Here is a 19,643-nt window from a genome sequence, read left to right on the forward strand (position 1 = left end):
GAATGCCGGGGGAAAGAAAACCACTTGTGATTGCTATGTGGTCAGACTACCTTTCCCTGACCTGGAGCGAGTGTTCCCTCAGAGGGAAGTTATTTTGGCACTCGCAGACCTAAAATACTTAAAGGTCCATCAACCGAGACCTCCAGCCAGTCAGGTACGGTGTAATAAACCAGACGGAGGTGAAAAGGATGAACATAGCCACATTATGGTCCCCACCTCTCCCTGCAGTGAAATGGATTCACACCATTTCAACCTCAATGAGCCCTTGTGGGTCTAAATGTCTGTTTTGAAATATGGAATATAAACTCTATTGGGATTGACAATGTCTCTCTGCCAGCAGGCTGTAAACAGGCCGTGGGTGAATGGAGGATGATAATGTTCCTCTTTCTGTCCGTTCAAAATGAACCCCAGCTGACTGGCAATGGGAGCAATGAAATAGACCCCCTTTGGGCCATCGTTGCAACTTGATGGTTAAAGTGTACGACTGCATTTATGTCGTATTGAGGTGAGAGTTCCTGTCTTTTTTAATGAAAAAGGCAACGGATTGGTTGATGGTGAAAGCCGACGGTGACACGTTTCTCACAATAGGGGAGACTGTAATTTCTCTTTCTTTCGTAGTTTTTTGACTCTCTGCAGTTTGGGCTGATGCGCCTGTGACCGTTTATGGGCAGTTATAGCGGTTTTTCAGGCACTTTCTCTCTTTCTCCCCATCACTTTTTCTCGTATTTCTTCTCAATTTCTCTCCATCTCCCTCGGTTTGTTATTTGATGGTCTCTTTAGTACCTGCTCGTTTTTTTCTTTTCACACTTATTTTATTTTTCATTTCTCTCTCCTTTCTGTCTGGCTCTCTCTCTCTCTGGTGCTCCTGTGGGCTCTAAACCTTCTCCTCCCCTCCACCAGTGAGCGGTAATGACAGACATTTGTTTAATCCAGGCAGTGGGAAATGAGATTAGAGAAAGGAGAGGAGAGCTTACTGTGCTATCTCCCACACTGTGCCCACAGGCTCCGTCTGCATGATGAAGGAGGAGAGAATGAAGGGGCAGAGAGAGAGAGAGAGATGGAGGATGAAATAAAACCATGTATGTAAATGCAGTCATTTAGCAACTGTGGGCCCAAAACATACCCACCACAGAGGATTGCGTCATTGTTTCCCTTTTAGGAAAAACTCGTTGTGCTGATGAGAACAAAGATGGTAATGATAATCAGGGATGCAGCAACCATTATAGCTTGATGATGCCCACCTCCCCCTAAATGGCAAAATCTCTTTCTTTAGATCTAAGTCCTTGATGATGAAGACCAGGGTTATTCTGATAAATTATGTGTTCAACAGTGTTACAGCATTATTAATACAGCCATCATCTCTTGATGTAGTGTACTGTATGTGTGCTTGTTAAACACAGTCACTCAAACTTTGGCATGCTTCACTAAATGTATTCTCGGGATCCTACGGACCTCCTGATCCAAAGACTTATGCCTAAACATTCGTTTTTGTAGGCTGCTATATATTTTGCATACTGTATGTATTTCTTTACCAAACCAAAGCATGTTTATTTATTTATTTATTTTTAATGGATGATTTGGAACGGTTAGTGTTGGAACAGCAGCCAAGGATTCCACGCATTTAAAAGCATCCCAGAATGCACATCATACAGTTGGTTGAGAGAATGCCAAGAGTGTAAAGCTGTACTCTAGGCAAAGGGTGGGCGTATTAAAGAAGCTAAAGTAGAAGATAGTTTTGATGTGATTATTTGATATTCTGTATGGTTATTTGAATTCAAGTTTTGTTTATGTTTTGATGGCTTTGTCACTTTTTTCAAAGTCCATTAATGGACATTGTGGCACTCGGCGGCCATGTTTGCAACGGCTCCAGGCAGCTATTTCATTCATAGCATGACCACAGTCCTATCTGCTTGAATGGAGGAAGACAGATATTTCTAAAATACGAAAATAGCATATTTCCACCCAACAAATCAACACAATGATCTTGACTTGTGCTAATATTGAGCTGTTCAGATTCGCTTTAGCTACTGCGCACAGGCTGGCAAGCACCTCACCAGGCTGTCCATCGATTGACGATTGGCTGTTTTATTATTTCTACTATTTATTAATATTTTGACATCAATAGTTCACACCTATGTTTAGAAATAGTCATCAAGAAAACGTTTAAGGCGACTTAAAGGTCATTTGCTTATTTTTTTGTAGGATCTATTGACAGAACTGCAATATAATATAAATAACCATGTCTTCAGAGGTGTATAAAGACCTTACATAATCAAGCGTTATGTTTTATTTCCTTAGACTAAGCTATTTCTATGTATATATACCGCGGGTCCCCTTGCATGGAGTTCACCATGTTGTTTCTACAGTAGCCCTAAACAGACAAATAGCTCTACAAAACGTGTTTCATAAGTACATCATCTCCTTCGGCAAAGAAGGAAAAATGTGACGACATCTTAGTTCTGTGTCAGCCACCGTAGTGCTTCGAAAAGCAGAAGATTTCCAATTGGTGCTTTGTTATACATTCCCTTGTTCCAGATTCGAACCCGCAACATCTGGTTGCCAGCCTGCATCTTTTGCATAATTCCACACTAACAGTGTTGTTAAAAATGTATTCGCAGAATCGCTGATGTGAGTCTCATTCACTTTATAACGTTTTGTCAGAACAGCAGGCGACGAGTGAGAAAACAATTCAATGATTATGTATAACAAAATCTGCTGACGAAGCTGTCGCCCCCCTACGAGCCTTTTGAGTTCTCTCTCTGTTGGTAGTCAAGAGTAGTTTGTGTCTGGGGTAAATGCACTGCTTACCTCTTCATTCTTTTCTGGCGTGTATATCAAAATACCTTTCGTTTAAAGTACAGAAGTATTTTTCTCTCTTTTCGTTCCTCTGTTCAGTAGTGCATACACTGAAATAAAAACTGCCTTAGTCAGGATGCGCTTGGCACCAAAGGGGATTTTTAGACATATTTTGTCTTCTGACTTCAGTAAGTGTGTATATGTGTCTGCCCCTCAACCCCTGGTTTACACCAGCTTACAAACTGTGGTTGACTACACTTCAATTCTAATTAGTCAACGATACGCGTGTAGAATACTCTTGTTGAAACAAGCACTCAGTCAAACATGTGAGTGCATATAAAACCAAGGGAAAATACTTATTTTTCATGCTGTGATAATGCCAGAGTGCATCCGTGCGCAGTATGGACATCAAAATACAAATATTTTCTCCCTGAAGACTATAATACCGGCCACCCATACACACTAACACAGGAAATTATTTCATGTGCTTGATGACTTTTTTAGATTTCACCGTATGAAAAGCTGCGACCCACAATGTATGATCACATGTTTGTGATTTAGAAACAAGTGGTGATAAAGGTACTCCTATAGGTGCTCAAATGCTCTTTTTAAGCACATTGTGTGTTGAGTCATGTCACAGAGGCTAACGCGAACATAGAAATCACTAGTTATCACAAACACCATTCTTACTTTTTTACATCTTAAGGAGGCTAAAATATTTGCGTCACACGTATTGCTTTCACTTTTAAAAGTTAATAATATAAGTTTCAGTTGATTTACTCATAAGTACCGTTCATCAGCAGTTCCTGAACACAAAGACGAAAGAATAATATCTTACCAGCATTGCATTAATTTGTTCCTGACAAAGCAGGCAAATTATGGCTATCTTAGCTCTGCAGGAATTTGTGCTTACTTTCCTCTGAAAACCGTGGAGCCATATGGTCAAACATCTACGTGTTCTTAATTTGCAGAAGTTATTAAAACCAAAAGTGTGGATCAGCAGCAGTTGTGTCTAGTTAGTCTTTTGTGCTGAGGATCAGGGTGTACCAAATTTCACCATTATGATTTTAATAATACAGTCTCCCTGCGGCTTACCTGTTAAAGCAAGTTATTATAATATGCGATGTAGTACTTCAGCTCTCATTAGTTTTAAAGAAGTATTTACTAACATACTAGACTGTAGGAGAAGCATTATTTTAGTTTTTCAGCAGAGTAGCCACAGCTACAGTACAAAAAAGTTCCATAAGTCTATATAAACTTCCACTTTCTTGGAGTACCTTTATAAAATAGAAACAACATTTGTACTTTCTGAGACTTTTGCCCCTGCGCCACAGTACACTTCGCATTGTTCAAGTTTTCATCTTGCGTTATATTTGCTGGAATGACTCCTCGCCTCTATAATTTCATCAATTTGCAGTACTTTTCAAAGCCATTGTTCCTGCAGGTAATACTGTGATTCTGCACTGCGATGTAGCAATTTAATCTTGTTATAAATAGAATACATCATCCCGCTGGTCTCTGTTCTCAGAAAATGTTGTAACAGTAGTGCATTACATTCAGTTGTGCATTACATACTACGGATCTCCATTTGTTGGATACAGCTTTACAAGAGTAATACAGCGCGTAACATAGTAATATAACACGTCTTCTACGGACCCCCTACATTACTTTAGATGTGTGATGCATATCGCTCACAAATCATGAAAGCAAGCTCTAATTTGATTGGCTGACGCATTTTCAGTGAGTGAAAGCAAATCCTATACACAGACATTTTCGACTGATTTTCTGTTTTGTTTCGACTTTGCATAGCCAATATTTATATTCTCCATGCCTGTTCAATAAACATATATATACCATAGATATATAAACCATAGATGCTCACTTGACATGTCCATCAATCAATCTCTTCTTGCCTAAGTGGGCGGTTCTTGGCAAGAAAACGCTGCGGTAATCAGACACGAGACTGTATATAATATTGTACTCCACTGTCATAAGGGTATGCGGTAAATCCATGTGCTTACCGCTGTATACTGCCGTGGAGTCTAAAGTCGGCTTTAGTATTTTGCTCGGGTACATCCCTTGAATGCGCGAGATGGGGTGAGAGTCCAGCTTGGGAAATTACGGTAGCAGCCGCTGATTGAACCACTGATGGAGACCATTTGAGCCTTGGTGCTGCGGGAGGAAATTGAATTACCCTGACAATCTGTTTGTGCTGTTTGTGCATCCCTCTGTTGTTCTGTTACCTCCGCCGTGTGTGTGCGTTTGTGGAGACTGTGTTTTCTATTACCTTGTTGAATGCATGAAATCCCCCTGATCTGCTTTACGTTTACACACGGCCAGATTTAACCATGTCACAGTTACAGGATATTACCTCTTTTATGACACGGCACACGGTCGGGAACGGCTGCACCCACAACTGCAAAGCCTCTAGAAATATTGGGCCTGCTTATTAGATTGACAATGTTGTTTGTTTAGTCACTTTGAACCTTCAGGTGTTGGTTTTAGATTTTATCCTTATATTACTTTGAAAGAAGTTAGATCCATAAGATCATTGCATGTTACCTTTCATTACAACAAAACCCAGTATCTTCTGATCACAATGTCTATACATGATGTCATTACAAAACCACTCAATGACAGCATTTATCCATTATTAAACCCAATCCTCTAAACCTTTGCTCTGGTTTGCATAAAATGTGATTGTTATTATATACTTCAGACATTATTGAGGGAATTTTGTATGATTAAATCATTTGGCAGGAATACTGTGGATCAATGAGATGTTTCCAAATTTGTCTCATGGCATCTTCCAAAGGTTGTGGGTCATTTCGACTCAAGTTGTGTCGAATTAAATTCATAGCATAATGAAAGTAACAGTGTTGTGTTCTATAGATTTCCATAAACACTGTCGCCAGATGAATCAGAAACAGTTTGAAGACCATCTGTAGCACTGTAGGAGTACATACATAAGTAAATTCGGCAGGTTTTTTAAGTAAACCGTGTCCAAAGTCAGAAATAAGCACTTGGGAGTGTATATATGAAAACAATTTGCTAAAGCAAACAAACTGAATGCAGTTGTGCTGAATCCCCAAGTCAACATTGATGTTCTTGTTTGTTGTGGTCAAATTAAAATACCTTTATCAGCTGGTGACAACCGGTTTTGTTCTGGATCAATACAAGCTCTTGGAGCTGTGGCTTATTGGTTAACATAAATGCAACAGTCATATTAAGCGGGTGCGCTCGCGAGGTTTCAATTCAGCTCTTACTTTGTCTATTTCATTTTCCATTTACGTTCCACTGTTATTCTTCCATCAATACAATGGCAAATTCCAACAGTTTTATACTCAACCACAGAGACTAAAACCCAGCTTCAGTTCTAGTGAAGCTCAAATAATACAATGCTTAAACAACAAACAAGATTGATGTTTTTTTTTTCACTGTCTAGAAGCTGTCACCATCTCTGACAGCTTAAACCCTCAGCAGTGCACTTCAGCTTGTTTAAGCAATCAAGAACGTTTTACTTCATTGTAATTCTGCACACAACCCATTAGTAATAATTAATCAAAACAAACAACTGGCACAAAACAATAAAGTCCATTGTTGTTTTTCATAATCAGACAACTAATTAATTTGTATGAAGCCAACTTTCCGTCTATTTCTCCTGTAGGGAGCGAGACATGGAGGAACATGGAAATTTCGACTACTTACCGCTCTCACTCCAATTAATACAGAATTCCATGTGGAACGGAATATTGTTTGTTGCCGTTTACGCCATGAATTATTCATGTTTTTGTTGTGGGAGTGTTTTGTTGGTAGATACGATTCTTTGCATCCTTTGCTCTCTTGTATTCTCTCACTCTGCTCTTTTTAACAAGACCCAGCAGAATTGTGATGGTTACATTACTCCTGCACTTGTAATGCGAATTCGCTTTTTTATGCAGGGCATGCACTCGTTCGTTATCTGAATCTTAATTATATCACGCATGTATCAATTACAAGACATGACCGTATTGTAATAACAATGTAAATAAGAACTTTGGATATTTGTGGCCTTCGGCAAATATAGGGGGCCTCGCACGCAACTTGCAAGTTGCGATGGAGCTGATGGCTAAACAAAAAAGATGTATATATTTTTGTCTCTGTCCTTCCGGAACCTCGGATATCAAAATTTGCTGGTTTTCAGGAAATGGAAAAAGTGGTTGACAAGTTGACAAGCACTTTTCAAAACGTTTTATTGGTTAGATTTTAGCAAAATCCAGTGACAAACATAAAGGGTAACTAATAATAATGATTCATAGCAAAATATTAAAACCATGAAATATGGAGACATGGGTTTCAGAAAGACAGCAGCGATTTGCTGCTTAAACTTAAAACGATTGAACTGTTACGTACTGTATGTGCAAACAAGAACATATACTGTAACAAGAAAAGCTATATAACTAATGTAACGAGATGTAAGGTAAAACAGTGAAACTTTATTTCTGCCAAACATTTGAAATACACCACCGAATACACTTCTGAACAGGAAAGTGAGTAATCTTTATTTTCCGAGAAAGAAATAATTACAATGACCTTTCAATCCGAGACGTTTGAGAGAATGCAGGTCTAGTCGCAAATCAAGAGCGCTTTGAACGCACGATTGTGTCTGCGTAAGTCTAAGAAACCAGCGGTGTATAGACAGGGAAAGGCTTAGTGGGCCTTGGGTTGCGGAAAATGTTTTATACAATTACTTTCGACAGGCAGATGCTACTTAATTGAACCTAAACGCACGTCTGCATCTTGAATGAATCATTAGTGGAGAATTTCTTTCTCCCATTTCTTTCTGGGTAAAGAAAGGATCCTTGATGTTTTACAGTTGGCTAAGTCTGATTCGTACGTGCTGGGAGTCTGAAATCGGAACAGTGATTGTTAGTCATCTCCTAGTGAGCGCTACAAGGTTTAGGCATGGGCGTGAGTTCAGACGTGGTGTTCGAGTCTGCCTCCGTGCCAAAATGCCCAGATTGTGTGCCAATCTGTCTGCGTGAACCTTAGGGGAGAGAGAGGAACTGCCTGAAATCGCAGCAGTGGGGGGCAAGAGACTGAATAAATGAGAAATTGTTATTCATGTAGAATAAAGAAACAACCATGGCATTGTTTGAAAGACCTACAGTACTGTGTTGCGTGTGTGGATGTGTGTGTGTCGTGGATTGACTTTTTCAGGTTTGGGCTTTTTTGAAACATGAATTGCATACTCACAGGTGAATAAATGTGTGAACTTTCACTCAAAACTGTGTTTCACCCAGAGAAAAGTGCAGTTTAGTTGCCTCGTAGAAAATGTAATTCTCCTTTCTGCATCCAGCATGGCACTTGTAATGTAATGAAGTGCTTTTATTTAATAGATTATTTAAAAAAAGGTTTGTAAAACATTTTGTGTATTCACAAAGCTTCATTGCAAATATAATAATAACATTTAATACACTGCATATAGTTGTAGTTAAAGCAGTATTGTTAATGTAATATTTTCTGGTGTGTCGTACTAAATACTTGTTGATCCAGAGGACTAATGTTCTTGCTTCTAACCGTCTCTCTGTTTTTTCTCACTTGTAGATACCCTGCTGTCTTCTGGCCATGGTGAGTACTTGAGAAATATGTTCCCGGATACATCTCTGCATGAGTCTGAATGGGCCAGATTTCAAATTTGATTGTTGTTTTGCAAGGTTGGTCGCCAAACAAGCGAGACTCACTCGGAACGGCCGCGACAACAGATGTAATATGACTTTAGTGACATGAAGAACCCAATCTTTGTTAGTGATTACCGAAGAGACACCTTTGCTCCCTTGGTTTCAAAGCGGGCATATTTTGCCAGCATGCTCGTTCAATCATTCTTGTCTCTCTACGGTCAATCACCTCTTACGGTTCTATTGTACAGTTCACACGCGTACAGTCAGGCTGTTTGTCAAAGATGAAGCGCCCACCCGGGGGAAGCGCTGTATAGATAGACCCTTTTTTCATTTACGTTCGGCTCGGCAGGGGCCAATCTTTACAGTGTGTGTTTTTCCAATTGACGCTGTGATAGATCCTCAAATTGCCCCCTATTTTTACCGAAATGGAGTGTTGGAAGAATCGCAGCGTGCTTACGTGCGCGCATGTGTGGGATATAATGGACCGCGGGGGCAAGCATATAGCTGACTTGCTTAGCTGCTGGGGCGAGTGAAAACTCGCACCTGCGCTGATCATTTCTGCATCGGTTCAGGGACGGAGAGAAAAGAGAGAAATCAGAAAAGCAGTAAAAAGCCTGGCAGAGTCTTTGTTTAAAGGGCAGTCCTGTCTTGCACTCAAGCACAGTCTCCCACAATGCTTTGTGAAAACAAGACGTGGAACTGTGTCCAGTTTTCGTTTACTCTGCACTTTGGATGAGAATAGGATATGTGCAGGCCAGCAAGGTCTGTATTTCTAGGCCAGCAGATTTACTTTCTTGCTAGTGCTCTTTTGTCAGACGGTAAGCTGCTACAAATAGTGTGCTGCCCTTCAAGATTTTTGCAAATGCACCATAATGGAACAGAATAGCGCTAATGCAGGTGCTTTGAATAGCTTCAGAAGATTATGGGGAAAACTGCCTCTTGAATGCCTTAACAGGAAATTTCAGAATTTCATACTTTGCAGTGTGGTTTTGGAGTAAATTGAGTAAAATGTAATTCTTTTTTTTTTCATTGCTTGAGAACCAGCTGCATTGTGAAAGAGATTCAGTTTGCGATCTTAGTTGGTGATCCCTTGCACTTCATATTAATATTGAGTACCTTTATAGTAGAACTGCATACTTCGTATTTTCGAAGACTATTTAGTTTGATCAAATTTATAACAGAACAGAATAGAATTTACTTTCTATTGTCACTGTTTAGGAATCATCAAATACAGTTTAGCAGCTCTTCTGCATGACAGGTGAACAATAATAAAGTTATAATAAATAGAAATAAAATATATAGAGTTAAATGTAAGAGCAGCCAAAGATCTATATACGTACATAGACAAAGGCATAGATACACATACAAATTTCAATCCTCTGAGGTAGTCTAGTGACAGTGCAGGTAAAGTGATATAGTAGAGGAGGGTTGTTGCACTCTTATAGGAGTTTTTTATTGCATAGTTTAGTTTGGTTGGGATTGTGTGAGTAATTATGTATTTAAGCATCTAACTGCCTAAAGGAAGAAACAGTTCTTCAGTCTGTTGGAATTGGCTGTGCGATTATTTCCGAAAACAGGCGGAACTCTTTGCATTGTCCCTGCATAACTGTTGGTTTACTATTAGTTTGCGATGTTTACACAATGCACGTATGCACAGACATTTGACGCAGTTTCACTTACGTGTTCACTTACGAACGCGTGCAGTTCAGACCGCTCCGTCTAGTAGTTTTAAACAATCTCCAAATCCAGCGTTATTACCAACGTTAATATAAGATTCCTCACCGAAAGGCAGTGAACTAACAAACAGCTGAACTTCGGTTCAATGAACTAAGCGCATTGATGGGCGGGCTCTCGCTGGTTGACACGTAGGCGTGCTTTTCCAGGAGAATTATCCAATAAGGGACTTAGAAACATTGTTACGTTGGGAAATTTCATGTTCGAGAAACAAAACTTTCTTTAATTGTATTATGTCTGGTCAATTTAATTTCTACTTGTTGAAACGTTACAACTTGTAGTAATATATATATATATATACTGTATTTATCGAAAGTGTTGAGAACGGTGTAATTATACTTTACTTGTTTCAAAAACAATCGAAATGTGAGCATTTCAAAATATATGATTTTTTACTTTAAATTTGAAATGACACTTGCTAACTTGTGTGGAATGAAACTTTTAGGAGATTGGATAAGCCTCAGACTTATGTCCATGTACTCCTACAAAAGATTCGTACCATATACTGTACTGCTGCATATATACAGACGGACACAAATTCTTTATATCGATGTTTCTGCTGAATTTCTCGTCCTCCCTTTTAATGCCTACCACTATTCTTCATATGAATACTGGTTGATGGCTGAGACTAAATGAATGAAAGGAGAAAAAGAGGTGAGTATTGAAAAGATAGAGAAATGAAGTTGAAAGATTGAATGAAGGAGAACGATGTGTCCTTGGCCTTTGTGGGCCGGGGACTGGCGGCACTCAGCGGTTTGATGACAGGACGCTTTACAGCTGTCAGCTTAGCCTCGGCTCTCTACCTCAGAGAAAAAAAACGCACACATTTCTCATAACGCGCTCTTTTTACTCATACTACATTCTCGGTCTCATTAAATTCTTTTCTTTTATCTGTGGTTTGTTCAAATTCAGATTAGCATTTCATATAAAAAATATAAAATTGTCGAAAGATCTGCAGTTCTTTATGTTGCTATAACTATACATCACTTATACGTCACTGATATAGCCGCCAAGTGAACTGACTTGTCTCTCCTTTTCTGTTAAATCCTTACTTTCTATTTCTTTTTCGTCCCTTTTTATTTTTCTCAACACCTTTTACTCTCTTTCAGTTTAATTGGCGCAACCTAAGGTAGGCCTAGGTGTAATTGTTATAGCAGAAAGTGCCTTGGTCGGCTGGTTTTAAAGCCTTTTATCTGTAATCTCCCGATTGATTATGCTTTTTCTGCCAGCCGAGCAAATTGTTCAAACCCATCAGGTGCACGGCAGGGGAAAAAAGAGCAAAAGGAGCTTCAGCTGTGTAACAGCCAAATCACTAAGCACATCGGCAAGAACATGACATTTAGTGACAGACAACGCAATGTTCCTTTCATTTTGCACACCGACAGATGCATACACGCAGAAAAATTAAACACAGATGTTTTCCTCTCTGCTGATGGTGCTAGGGGTTAAAAATGGTGGTGATAAATTAAATAGTGGGAAATCTGTAATTTCGCCAAAAAACAGAATTTTTTAAACGACAGCTGAGTATTTGCACATTTTTAGTGTGTGTGAATTGCAGTGATTGATTTCTATACGGCTATTGCCATTCTACAGGCAGCCGCATAGCCCGCCCAGTTTCATCAATATCTTATTCGAAGCGGTTGTATTTTTAATACAATAGAGTAATAAATGCTGCAACCGAGGGGACTTGGCATAGCCTCTTATTCTGCATATCTATTTCCAAGTAAGGCCTCCCGTTAGACTGCCGTAATGTGAAAAAATGCCCTGGTATGAAAAGCATTAGTCTTTAGTATTAGATTTTAATACAGCGCTAAGAAGCGAATAAGAGAAACTTAATAGCCGAGGTTAATGTGGGTGTGATCCAAAACTAGTTGACAGATATGAAGATAGATAACCACCGATATAATGCACATACTTAGTATGCATGATAAAATTACACACTGTTGCTCTCTCACTTTCTCACTCGCTCACTCTCGTTTGCCATCTCAACAGGAGAGCTATATCCGCGCAGCAAACAGATCCACCATTCGAGTGGCTCTCTAGTCGTCACCCAGTGAGGTGAAACATCCAAATTGGCCTCCTTTGGTGGAGAGACTGTCCAAACTCTTGCCATCACATTGGCACTGTGGGATAGAGATGCAGGTTGTCGCTTGGCAATTTTTTGACATGTGCTGCCTAGGCAATTAGAAATTTGTTTGTGTGTGTGCGTGAATTAAAGGAATGCATTGCAGGTGAGTTAAATATAAATCCAATACATTACTGTAAGCAACAGTTTTCCCATGAGATCAGGTTGGTTTAGTGTCACATGTTACTCTGTAAATGGTTAAAACAACAAAGACTTATTTCAGTTAATTGTTTGTCACACTGTATATTTAAGGAACCGCCTTGTTAAAAAATGTAAAGAGTGATCACACATTATCAGCCAGCAGCTGTTGTCAACCTCTGCATCACAGAACCCGTGGTTCCTGTGAGCGGTCGTGTGTGTACGGCGTACCCGTCCGCATGTGTTTGTTTGCGCTGCAGCTGAGTACCAATTAAAAACATCAGTCCTCTCAGCGCTGCAAGCTCCTTAAGGAAATAATCTCATATATATATAAGCGCAGGAGGCATGGCAGATGGTGTGATAGAGGTTTATTGCCAGTGAACTGTCACTTAGGAACACAGATTTATCGTTCGTGATTCAACACTTCGCTTTAATTCAGCATTCAGTCGCACCCTTTTACCTTCTCCTTACAGGGATAATGTTCTCTTGATGAAAAGACCATCACACTTGTCTTTTATTATACGAATGCAGCGCACTGGTAAATAAAATTCGCAGAGACGCAGCTACGCTCGAACTGCACATCTGCTCTGCTGTAAGCCTGAGATCCACATCCAGACTAGAAAAACAATGCCAAACTGCATTAAGTCTATCAGTCAGTTCAGCTGGGTGTAGATTTGGGAGCCAAAATTAATTCTGGGTTGGTGTTTGTTCTTTGGTCCTGCAGTGAGATGGAAGGGAAAGAAAAAGAAACCATTTAACTTTGAGAATGATGGATAAACATTTATTGGGTTTTACCTCAGAGCTCGCACCTGTTTGTTTGGTTGTCCAGGCTGACAGCTTTGGCCTGAATGCCTTGACGGCCCTCTGCCACGTTGGGTTGTTTTTCAAACCAATTAAAAGGCCAAATTTGATCACGCACCTACATGCACATTCACAATTATGCTACAAACTAATTGTAGATTCCCTCATGTGGAAAGGTGCCACGTTTTTGTTGCTAATTTGGAATTTGGTCACACCCTCTGATCTATATAAATGACTGGATTGCGCCTAGAACGCTAAACCAACGACAGGAGGTGAAGTCACCCAACGCGATCGCACCGCCATCTTGGAATGCCCTCCTGACAGAGGGCGCCATTGACTTAAAGTCAAAACGACAACCTAAAATGTAATTTTTCAGCTTATTAGATGCGCGATATGTTTTTAGTTCACATGTGTCACTTCTGATGTATTTTTTCCATGTTCATGTTTTGTTTTGGGCAGAATTGCATTTCCTTTGAAATAATGTACTGTAAGTACTGTGACTGCTAAGGTACAGTTTTTTCACTAGTGTGCGATTACTCCCTATTGATTTAATAGAACGTTTGGGCATACCAACATGGCGGTGCGGTAGCTTCACTGAAATGACGTCATGAGCAATCCAGTCATTTATATAGATCAGTGGTCACACCACATTCAGTGTAAAGTTTGTGAATTCTGTCTTGTGGGACTTAGAATGCATTTTGCTTTCATGCATTTTTCATAGATTTTGTAAAGTGGTTAATTTGTATGAATTAGTATGATTTGAATCATAAACATATATATATATATACAGTATATACTGTATTAAAAATAAATGTGTGACAGTAGAGTACTTTATTTACCTAGGGTTGTATGAATTAACCACCTAGTAATAGAGTATGTTTTTAAGGAATTGCTGTGAGATCGTGTTGGAACATTTAAAATGGTCATTTAGACACTTGCTATACTTCATCCCATGTGTCTTTCTCTTTACCTTTGTCTGTCTGTGTCTCTCGCTTCTTTAGAGGCAGCATAGCATTAAGGCGTATGGAGATCAACTGTGTCCAGGCGAATCCCTACACAAATTAGATAGCAAAGCCATTATTACATCCAATGTCTTCATGGCACTCCCAGAAGATAAATTACTGTTCTCAGTCAAAGAACAAAAAGAACCCATTTTCATTACTGCCAGTCTTTTCCTTTTGCTATTTCTCTCATTCCTTCTTCTCTCAAGATAGCTGCAATGAGAACAAGCTCCATTTATTAGATGCTAAGGTGCTATCACACATGCCTCTTAGAGAGTGTGTGTGTGTGTGCGTGCGTGTGTGTGTGTGTGTGTGTGTGAAAGCTGTATAGAAGTTGAGCTGTATTCCACTAAAAAAGAACATTGAGAATTTTAGCACCGTCTTCACACTTCAGATGGTATAAACGTCACACAATTTCCACATTCCTGTCAACATTTTCTAAGGGGAGTCATACTTTAGGTGCAAACTTCTGCTTTGTGGTTTTTGTGACACAAACAAATTGTCTGCCAATCAAAACAGAGGTAAAGCTTTATATAGTGGCCTACCAAATTGAGTTTTGTTGTATGTTTTGTGTTGACTGGACTTTAAGGTTTTGTTGTAACCCAGTGGTTTCTCCTGTCATTGTTTAGACTTTATAGTAGGGATGCTCCGATCCACCTTTTTTGCTTCCGATACCGATTCCGATACCTGAGATTCAGTATCGGCCGATACCGAGTACCGATCCGATACTAAGGTAAAAATTTTAAAGTGCACAATTACTTAATAAACTATGTGCATTGCTGTGCAAGACATCAGGCTCGACTTAACATAAATTTCCTGACCCCGTAAAACAAAATAACAAACTAATGATTCACAAATTTAGTAAATAGTTTATTAAACCAGCACCGGTGCAAAACAAATGAAAAATAAAACAAAAGTGTTCACTATCTTTGGACAAAAGACATTCAAAATTAAAGTGCAAATTAAGCAGCTGAATATAACAACAGCTTCACTAGCTTGATAAACGGGTATAAATAAATGGAAACAAAATCTCTTAATAATTTTTAAGAAAGTGCAAAAATAATTAAAAAATCAATTCGCAAAAAAAAGCTGCTGAAATTGAGCAAAAAAATAATAGCTTTACTGCTTTAGATATTCAAAATAACATGAATCAGATCTTTTTAATGCTTTAGTCACTAAAGCAAAGTCCACTTAACTAAACTAAAGTTTAGTGAAAATAAAATTTAACATCCAACACAGAAACAGATGAATAAAACACTAGCTTCCCTAGCTGAGTAAAACTGCACATGTTTGTTGCATTTAACGTGGCATTTTGTGGCACAAAATTCTCATCCAACCAGTGTGCGGTTAAACTTAAAAGCGACACGTCGCAGCTCCAGATATCTGTTGTAAAACTCACCGCATTGACATCTTTAATTTTTTCGGATATGTGTTTGCTTTTTGACTTTTCGGTACAGTTCAAGGTAGAGTTAAATATTTACGCTTCGGCGTGTCGTACTGCGGCTCCAGGTGGTTTATAAGGAGTCTGAAGCCATTATTCGCAACGACGGACAGCGGTTGCCCATCCATAACAATGAAAGCGGTGGAACTTATTGGCGTAGCTGTTGTAAAATAACTCCAAATGACAGATATTTTGGCTCGCTCCATGCTGTTCGCTGCTATATGTTCACTTGTTCACGTGCACTACGTACAGAGCACGTTGCTAGCGTATGATGTCGCACGTTGATAGCGTATGATGTCACACGTTGCTAGCGTATGATGTCGCACGTTGCGCAATGCGCAGCCGCCCACGAGAGAATTTAAGCGCCGGTGTCTCCATGAACTTTTACATCGTCTAGCACAAATTTTATGTCAGATCGGGTATCGGTGACAAATTGTACCGATACCCGATCTAGAATTTTATTACGTATCGACGCCGATACCCGATACGAATATCGGATCGGAGCATCCCTACTTTATAGTACAATACAGTACATTTAACATCAACCTGTCAAGGAGAGTTTTGCTGTGAATGTTCTTGAAACGATTCTTGGCTAAAGATAAATATGAGTGTCTGCGAATTAATAAAAGTCTCTCTGAAACGTGCTGATATTTTACAAAGCTCATGGCTCTGAAAAGCGAGGTGTGCTATGATGGCCAATTCACTAGCGCGTAGTGATTGGTAGAATACTGCACGGAAATGTAAAGCCTCTTACCATATTCGGAATATCAGGTTCCAAAACTATTGACAGGTGATAAAATGGAATCGATACTTCCTTATCAAATTCGAGCCCGAATCTGATCTGTAAATTGAAGAACGAGCCCATACAACTTTGCCAGTGTGACTCAAGCAGGATGTAAAGGATTGGTTAAGAGTAATGGACTGTAGTGAGGTAGTCGGGACGAGAGCCAGGGGCTTTGGAAAGTCATCATATGATGAATCAGTTTATTAAATTGACTCACAGAGTCATCGGAAGCAATTTGCATTACCCTTTTTAAGTAAAAGAAAGTATTCTGTTCAATAATATAATTTGTCATCATTCCCGTGATTCAGGCTTTTAATTTGCAAAGCAATGCTTATTTACTTGTTACCTTCTTTGTGTAGATAATTACAGCTTAGAATCATTAAATGAATCATATAATCGAATTAAAGGTGATATCTTTAATATAGTTGTCTTTTTCTTTAGTAACTTAAGAGTATCTTGTCTGTAGTTTAACTGTCCTATATAGGATTTGCTTTTATCGTGGCAGGTTTCAGCTTTTCCAACCGTTAAAAACTCATAAATGAACAGATCTGTTGTACTTTTAGCAAACAACCACCAATCCAGGCCTGTACTTCCCTATTTGGTTCTTGGGTTTAGTTCAGTAGTCGACAGACACTCTTTTACAGGAACAGATAGCGTGTGCAATGATCGAAATCTTCTGTCTCTACCTGCCTACATTCATACGCTCTCCTCGTGTCCTCCATCAGGCAAACCTTCTCATCACACCGTTCCATCTGCATCACTGTCTGTCACTGCTCTCTCCCGTCACCGTTTCAGTTGGCAACCATGCACATACGTTCATAAACCACATGCACATACAGCGGGGGAGTGGGTACAGTATGTTGGCTAGCGGACGCACTGGCCACCATATGTTGATGTAATTAACTCTGGGATTTGAATTGAGAGCAGCTTATCTTCATTGAGCTGAAATATTTTACATTCTACTTCCCTGGCAGACTATAGACCGTGTTTCAGCATCGTTCCATTGCTCTCATGACCTAGGACGTGACCTTTCATGATTCCTTTCTGCCGGTATCTCTCCTCTCCGGATTTAGCATTGGCACATTAAAGCTGAATGATTGTCCAACCTGATTTGGCTTGTTCTGTTAGGAAGCGAGTCCAGTTGCCTGCATTCCTATTTATATTATGCAGGCAAGCATGTGCTCCCCTCTCCAGCTTTTTGTCCAGTTACGATAGGATCATTACTCATGTCCGAAAAGTCTCTTTGGCTGTTGGCAAGTGTGCGGTGGGTATGCAGGGGTCACACGATGCCAGGGAATGGCGCTACAGGAGAGCGTGACACGCCAAAGGGCGGGCACAAGGAAAGGGGGTCCGGGCTGCAAAGTTGTTCCGCTGGTCAGCGAGAGGAATCCATCAAACTGTCCTCTGCCGTGGGTATGTGTCTCTGCCTGTGGCGCTCTCTATAAATGAATCATGATACGGCTGCTCAAAATAATTTATGTAACATATAATCTGTTACTCTGTTAATCCTGTCCATATTGTGATGATTATTTTATTAGAAAAAAATTGTCGTTGCTTGGCAAGGGTGAAGTGCCACCAGCAAACCTCATTGATTTGCAATGATCTGAACAGATAGTCAAAATCGTGATATTTTCATATATTACAGAAGCGACAACTAGTCATCCAAGTTTAGATTAATGAGGTGGACTATTTTTATATAATTTGTCTTCTTTAGTTTGGATATGTTTAGTAGTATCGCTCACTGACAGTTATGACAGTATGCACGGTAAAACCCTTTCAGAAAGTTTAATTTATCTAATTTTAAAGTAACTGAAGCCCCTTAAATCTTTGCCCATTGCCTCTGAGAATTTTGCAACATGACGATGCATTTTTAGAAGATGTGTGATGTTAAAAATTGTTTGCTTTAAAAAAATATATTTTTTTACTGCACTTCACCCAGCTATTGCTGATAGCAAGAGAGATTCTTATGGAAGGACTCCTAAGAAATATGTGTCTGATCAGGGTAAAATGAAGTCGCTAAAAGGGATTGTTCAATATTTATTCACCCTTATCTTATTCAAAATATGTATATGAAATGGCTCAGTGCTTTTCTGTTTACAATGGAAGTCAATGGAGGTCCAAATTGAAGTTCTTCAAAATATCTTCTTTAGTGTTCTTAAGTGGAAAGAAAGTTTAGAATGACATGAATGATGAGACTTTTCATTTTTTGTGAACTATCCCTTTAAGAATTATTGCCCAGCTAGATATTTAGTTAACCCATCTGTCCTTTTTTTTAAATATGTAGTTTGGCACATCTCTAAAATAAGTGGTTCATTTTAGCATTTTAGTTTTTGGCCACTTCTGTGAGAACTTGATATATGAGGCATGCAATCACACAGCAACTGTTTATAGCCTCGTGTGACATCCTCATTTGCCAGCTCATTTCCCAGTTTACGACTTTTAAGGTAACACAAATTTCCCCCTCTCAATTAGCAAACATCAAAGTGATATGTCGAAATGATATTTGACCACTATATAACGTTTCAAAGGGCGAATATCCACACGTGCCTGCATGCACACGTTTCACCATCTGCTTTCATTTACTTTAGAAGCCTTTCCCTCCTCCCTTGTGTATCTACAACCTGATAAACATGTGGTCGGTACCCCTCAAATCTCCTCTCTTCTCCTGCAGTCCGTTTGAAGTTGCTCTTCATGCTCATCAAAGATTCTCATTTGAGATACAAAGAAACGTCCCTGTTGTTTTTTCCCAGCCTGCTTGTTTGCCATGCTGACCTTCAGGGGCACAAGCAAAGAAACAAAGGTTTTGCAGTGCGTTTTTGTTCATTCTTGACCTTGGCAAAATCGAGGGGTCCTGATCTCTCAATGTGAAAACGTGTTTATCAGAAATCAATAGCCATTTTCTGGCCTTTTGTGGACCAAGGGTCTTGGTAAATGACTTTGTATCAGTAAAGAGAGAGACAAAGAAGGTGGAGTGGCAATACAAGTCTTCCTGATGTATTGATGGTATCTGTGTCTGACCTACGTGAATGAATCAGTTGGCCTCAGACATCAGTACTAAAGTGATGGTTCACCCAAAAATAAAATGTCTGTCATCATTTACTAACCCTCTTCTCATTTCAAACCTGTATGAATTTCTTCTGAAAAACACAAAAAATATGTTTTA

The 19,643-nt window shown here is 39.4% G+C and overlaps 1 protein-coding gene across 1 annotated transcript in view; it reads left to right on the forward strand.

Moving 5' to 3' along the window:
- The window catches only part of cdh4 (cadherin 4, type 1, R-cadherin (retinal)), a 188,584-nt gene that overhangs the window by 66,197 nt on the left and 102,744 nt on the right, over positions 1–19,643 (forward strand). The window contains exon 3 of the mRNA XM_079483050.1: positions 8,383–8,406. Coding sequence (XP_079339176.1) covers positions 8,383–8,406 — 24 coding nt within the window. The remainder of the gene's footprint in view (positions 1–8,382; positions 8,407–19,643) is intronic.

Source organism: Barbatula barbatula (genome assembly GCF_947034865.1).
Source record: "Barbatula barbatula genome assembly, chromosome: 20".
NCBI lineage: Eukaryota > Metazoa > Chordata > Actinopteri > Cypriniformes > Nemacheilidae > Barbatula > Barbatula barbatula.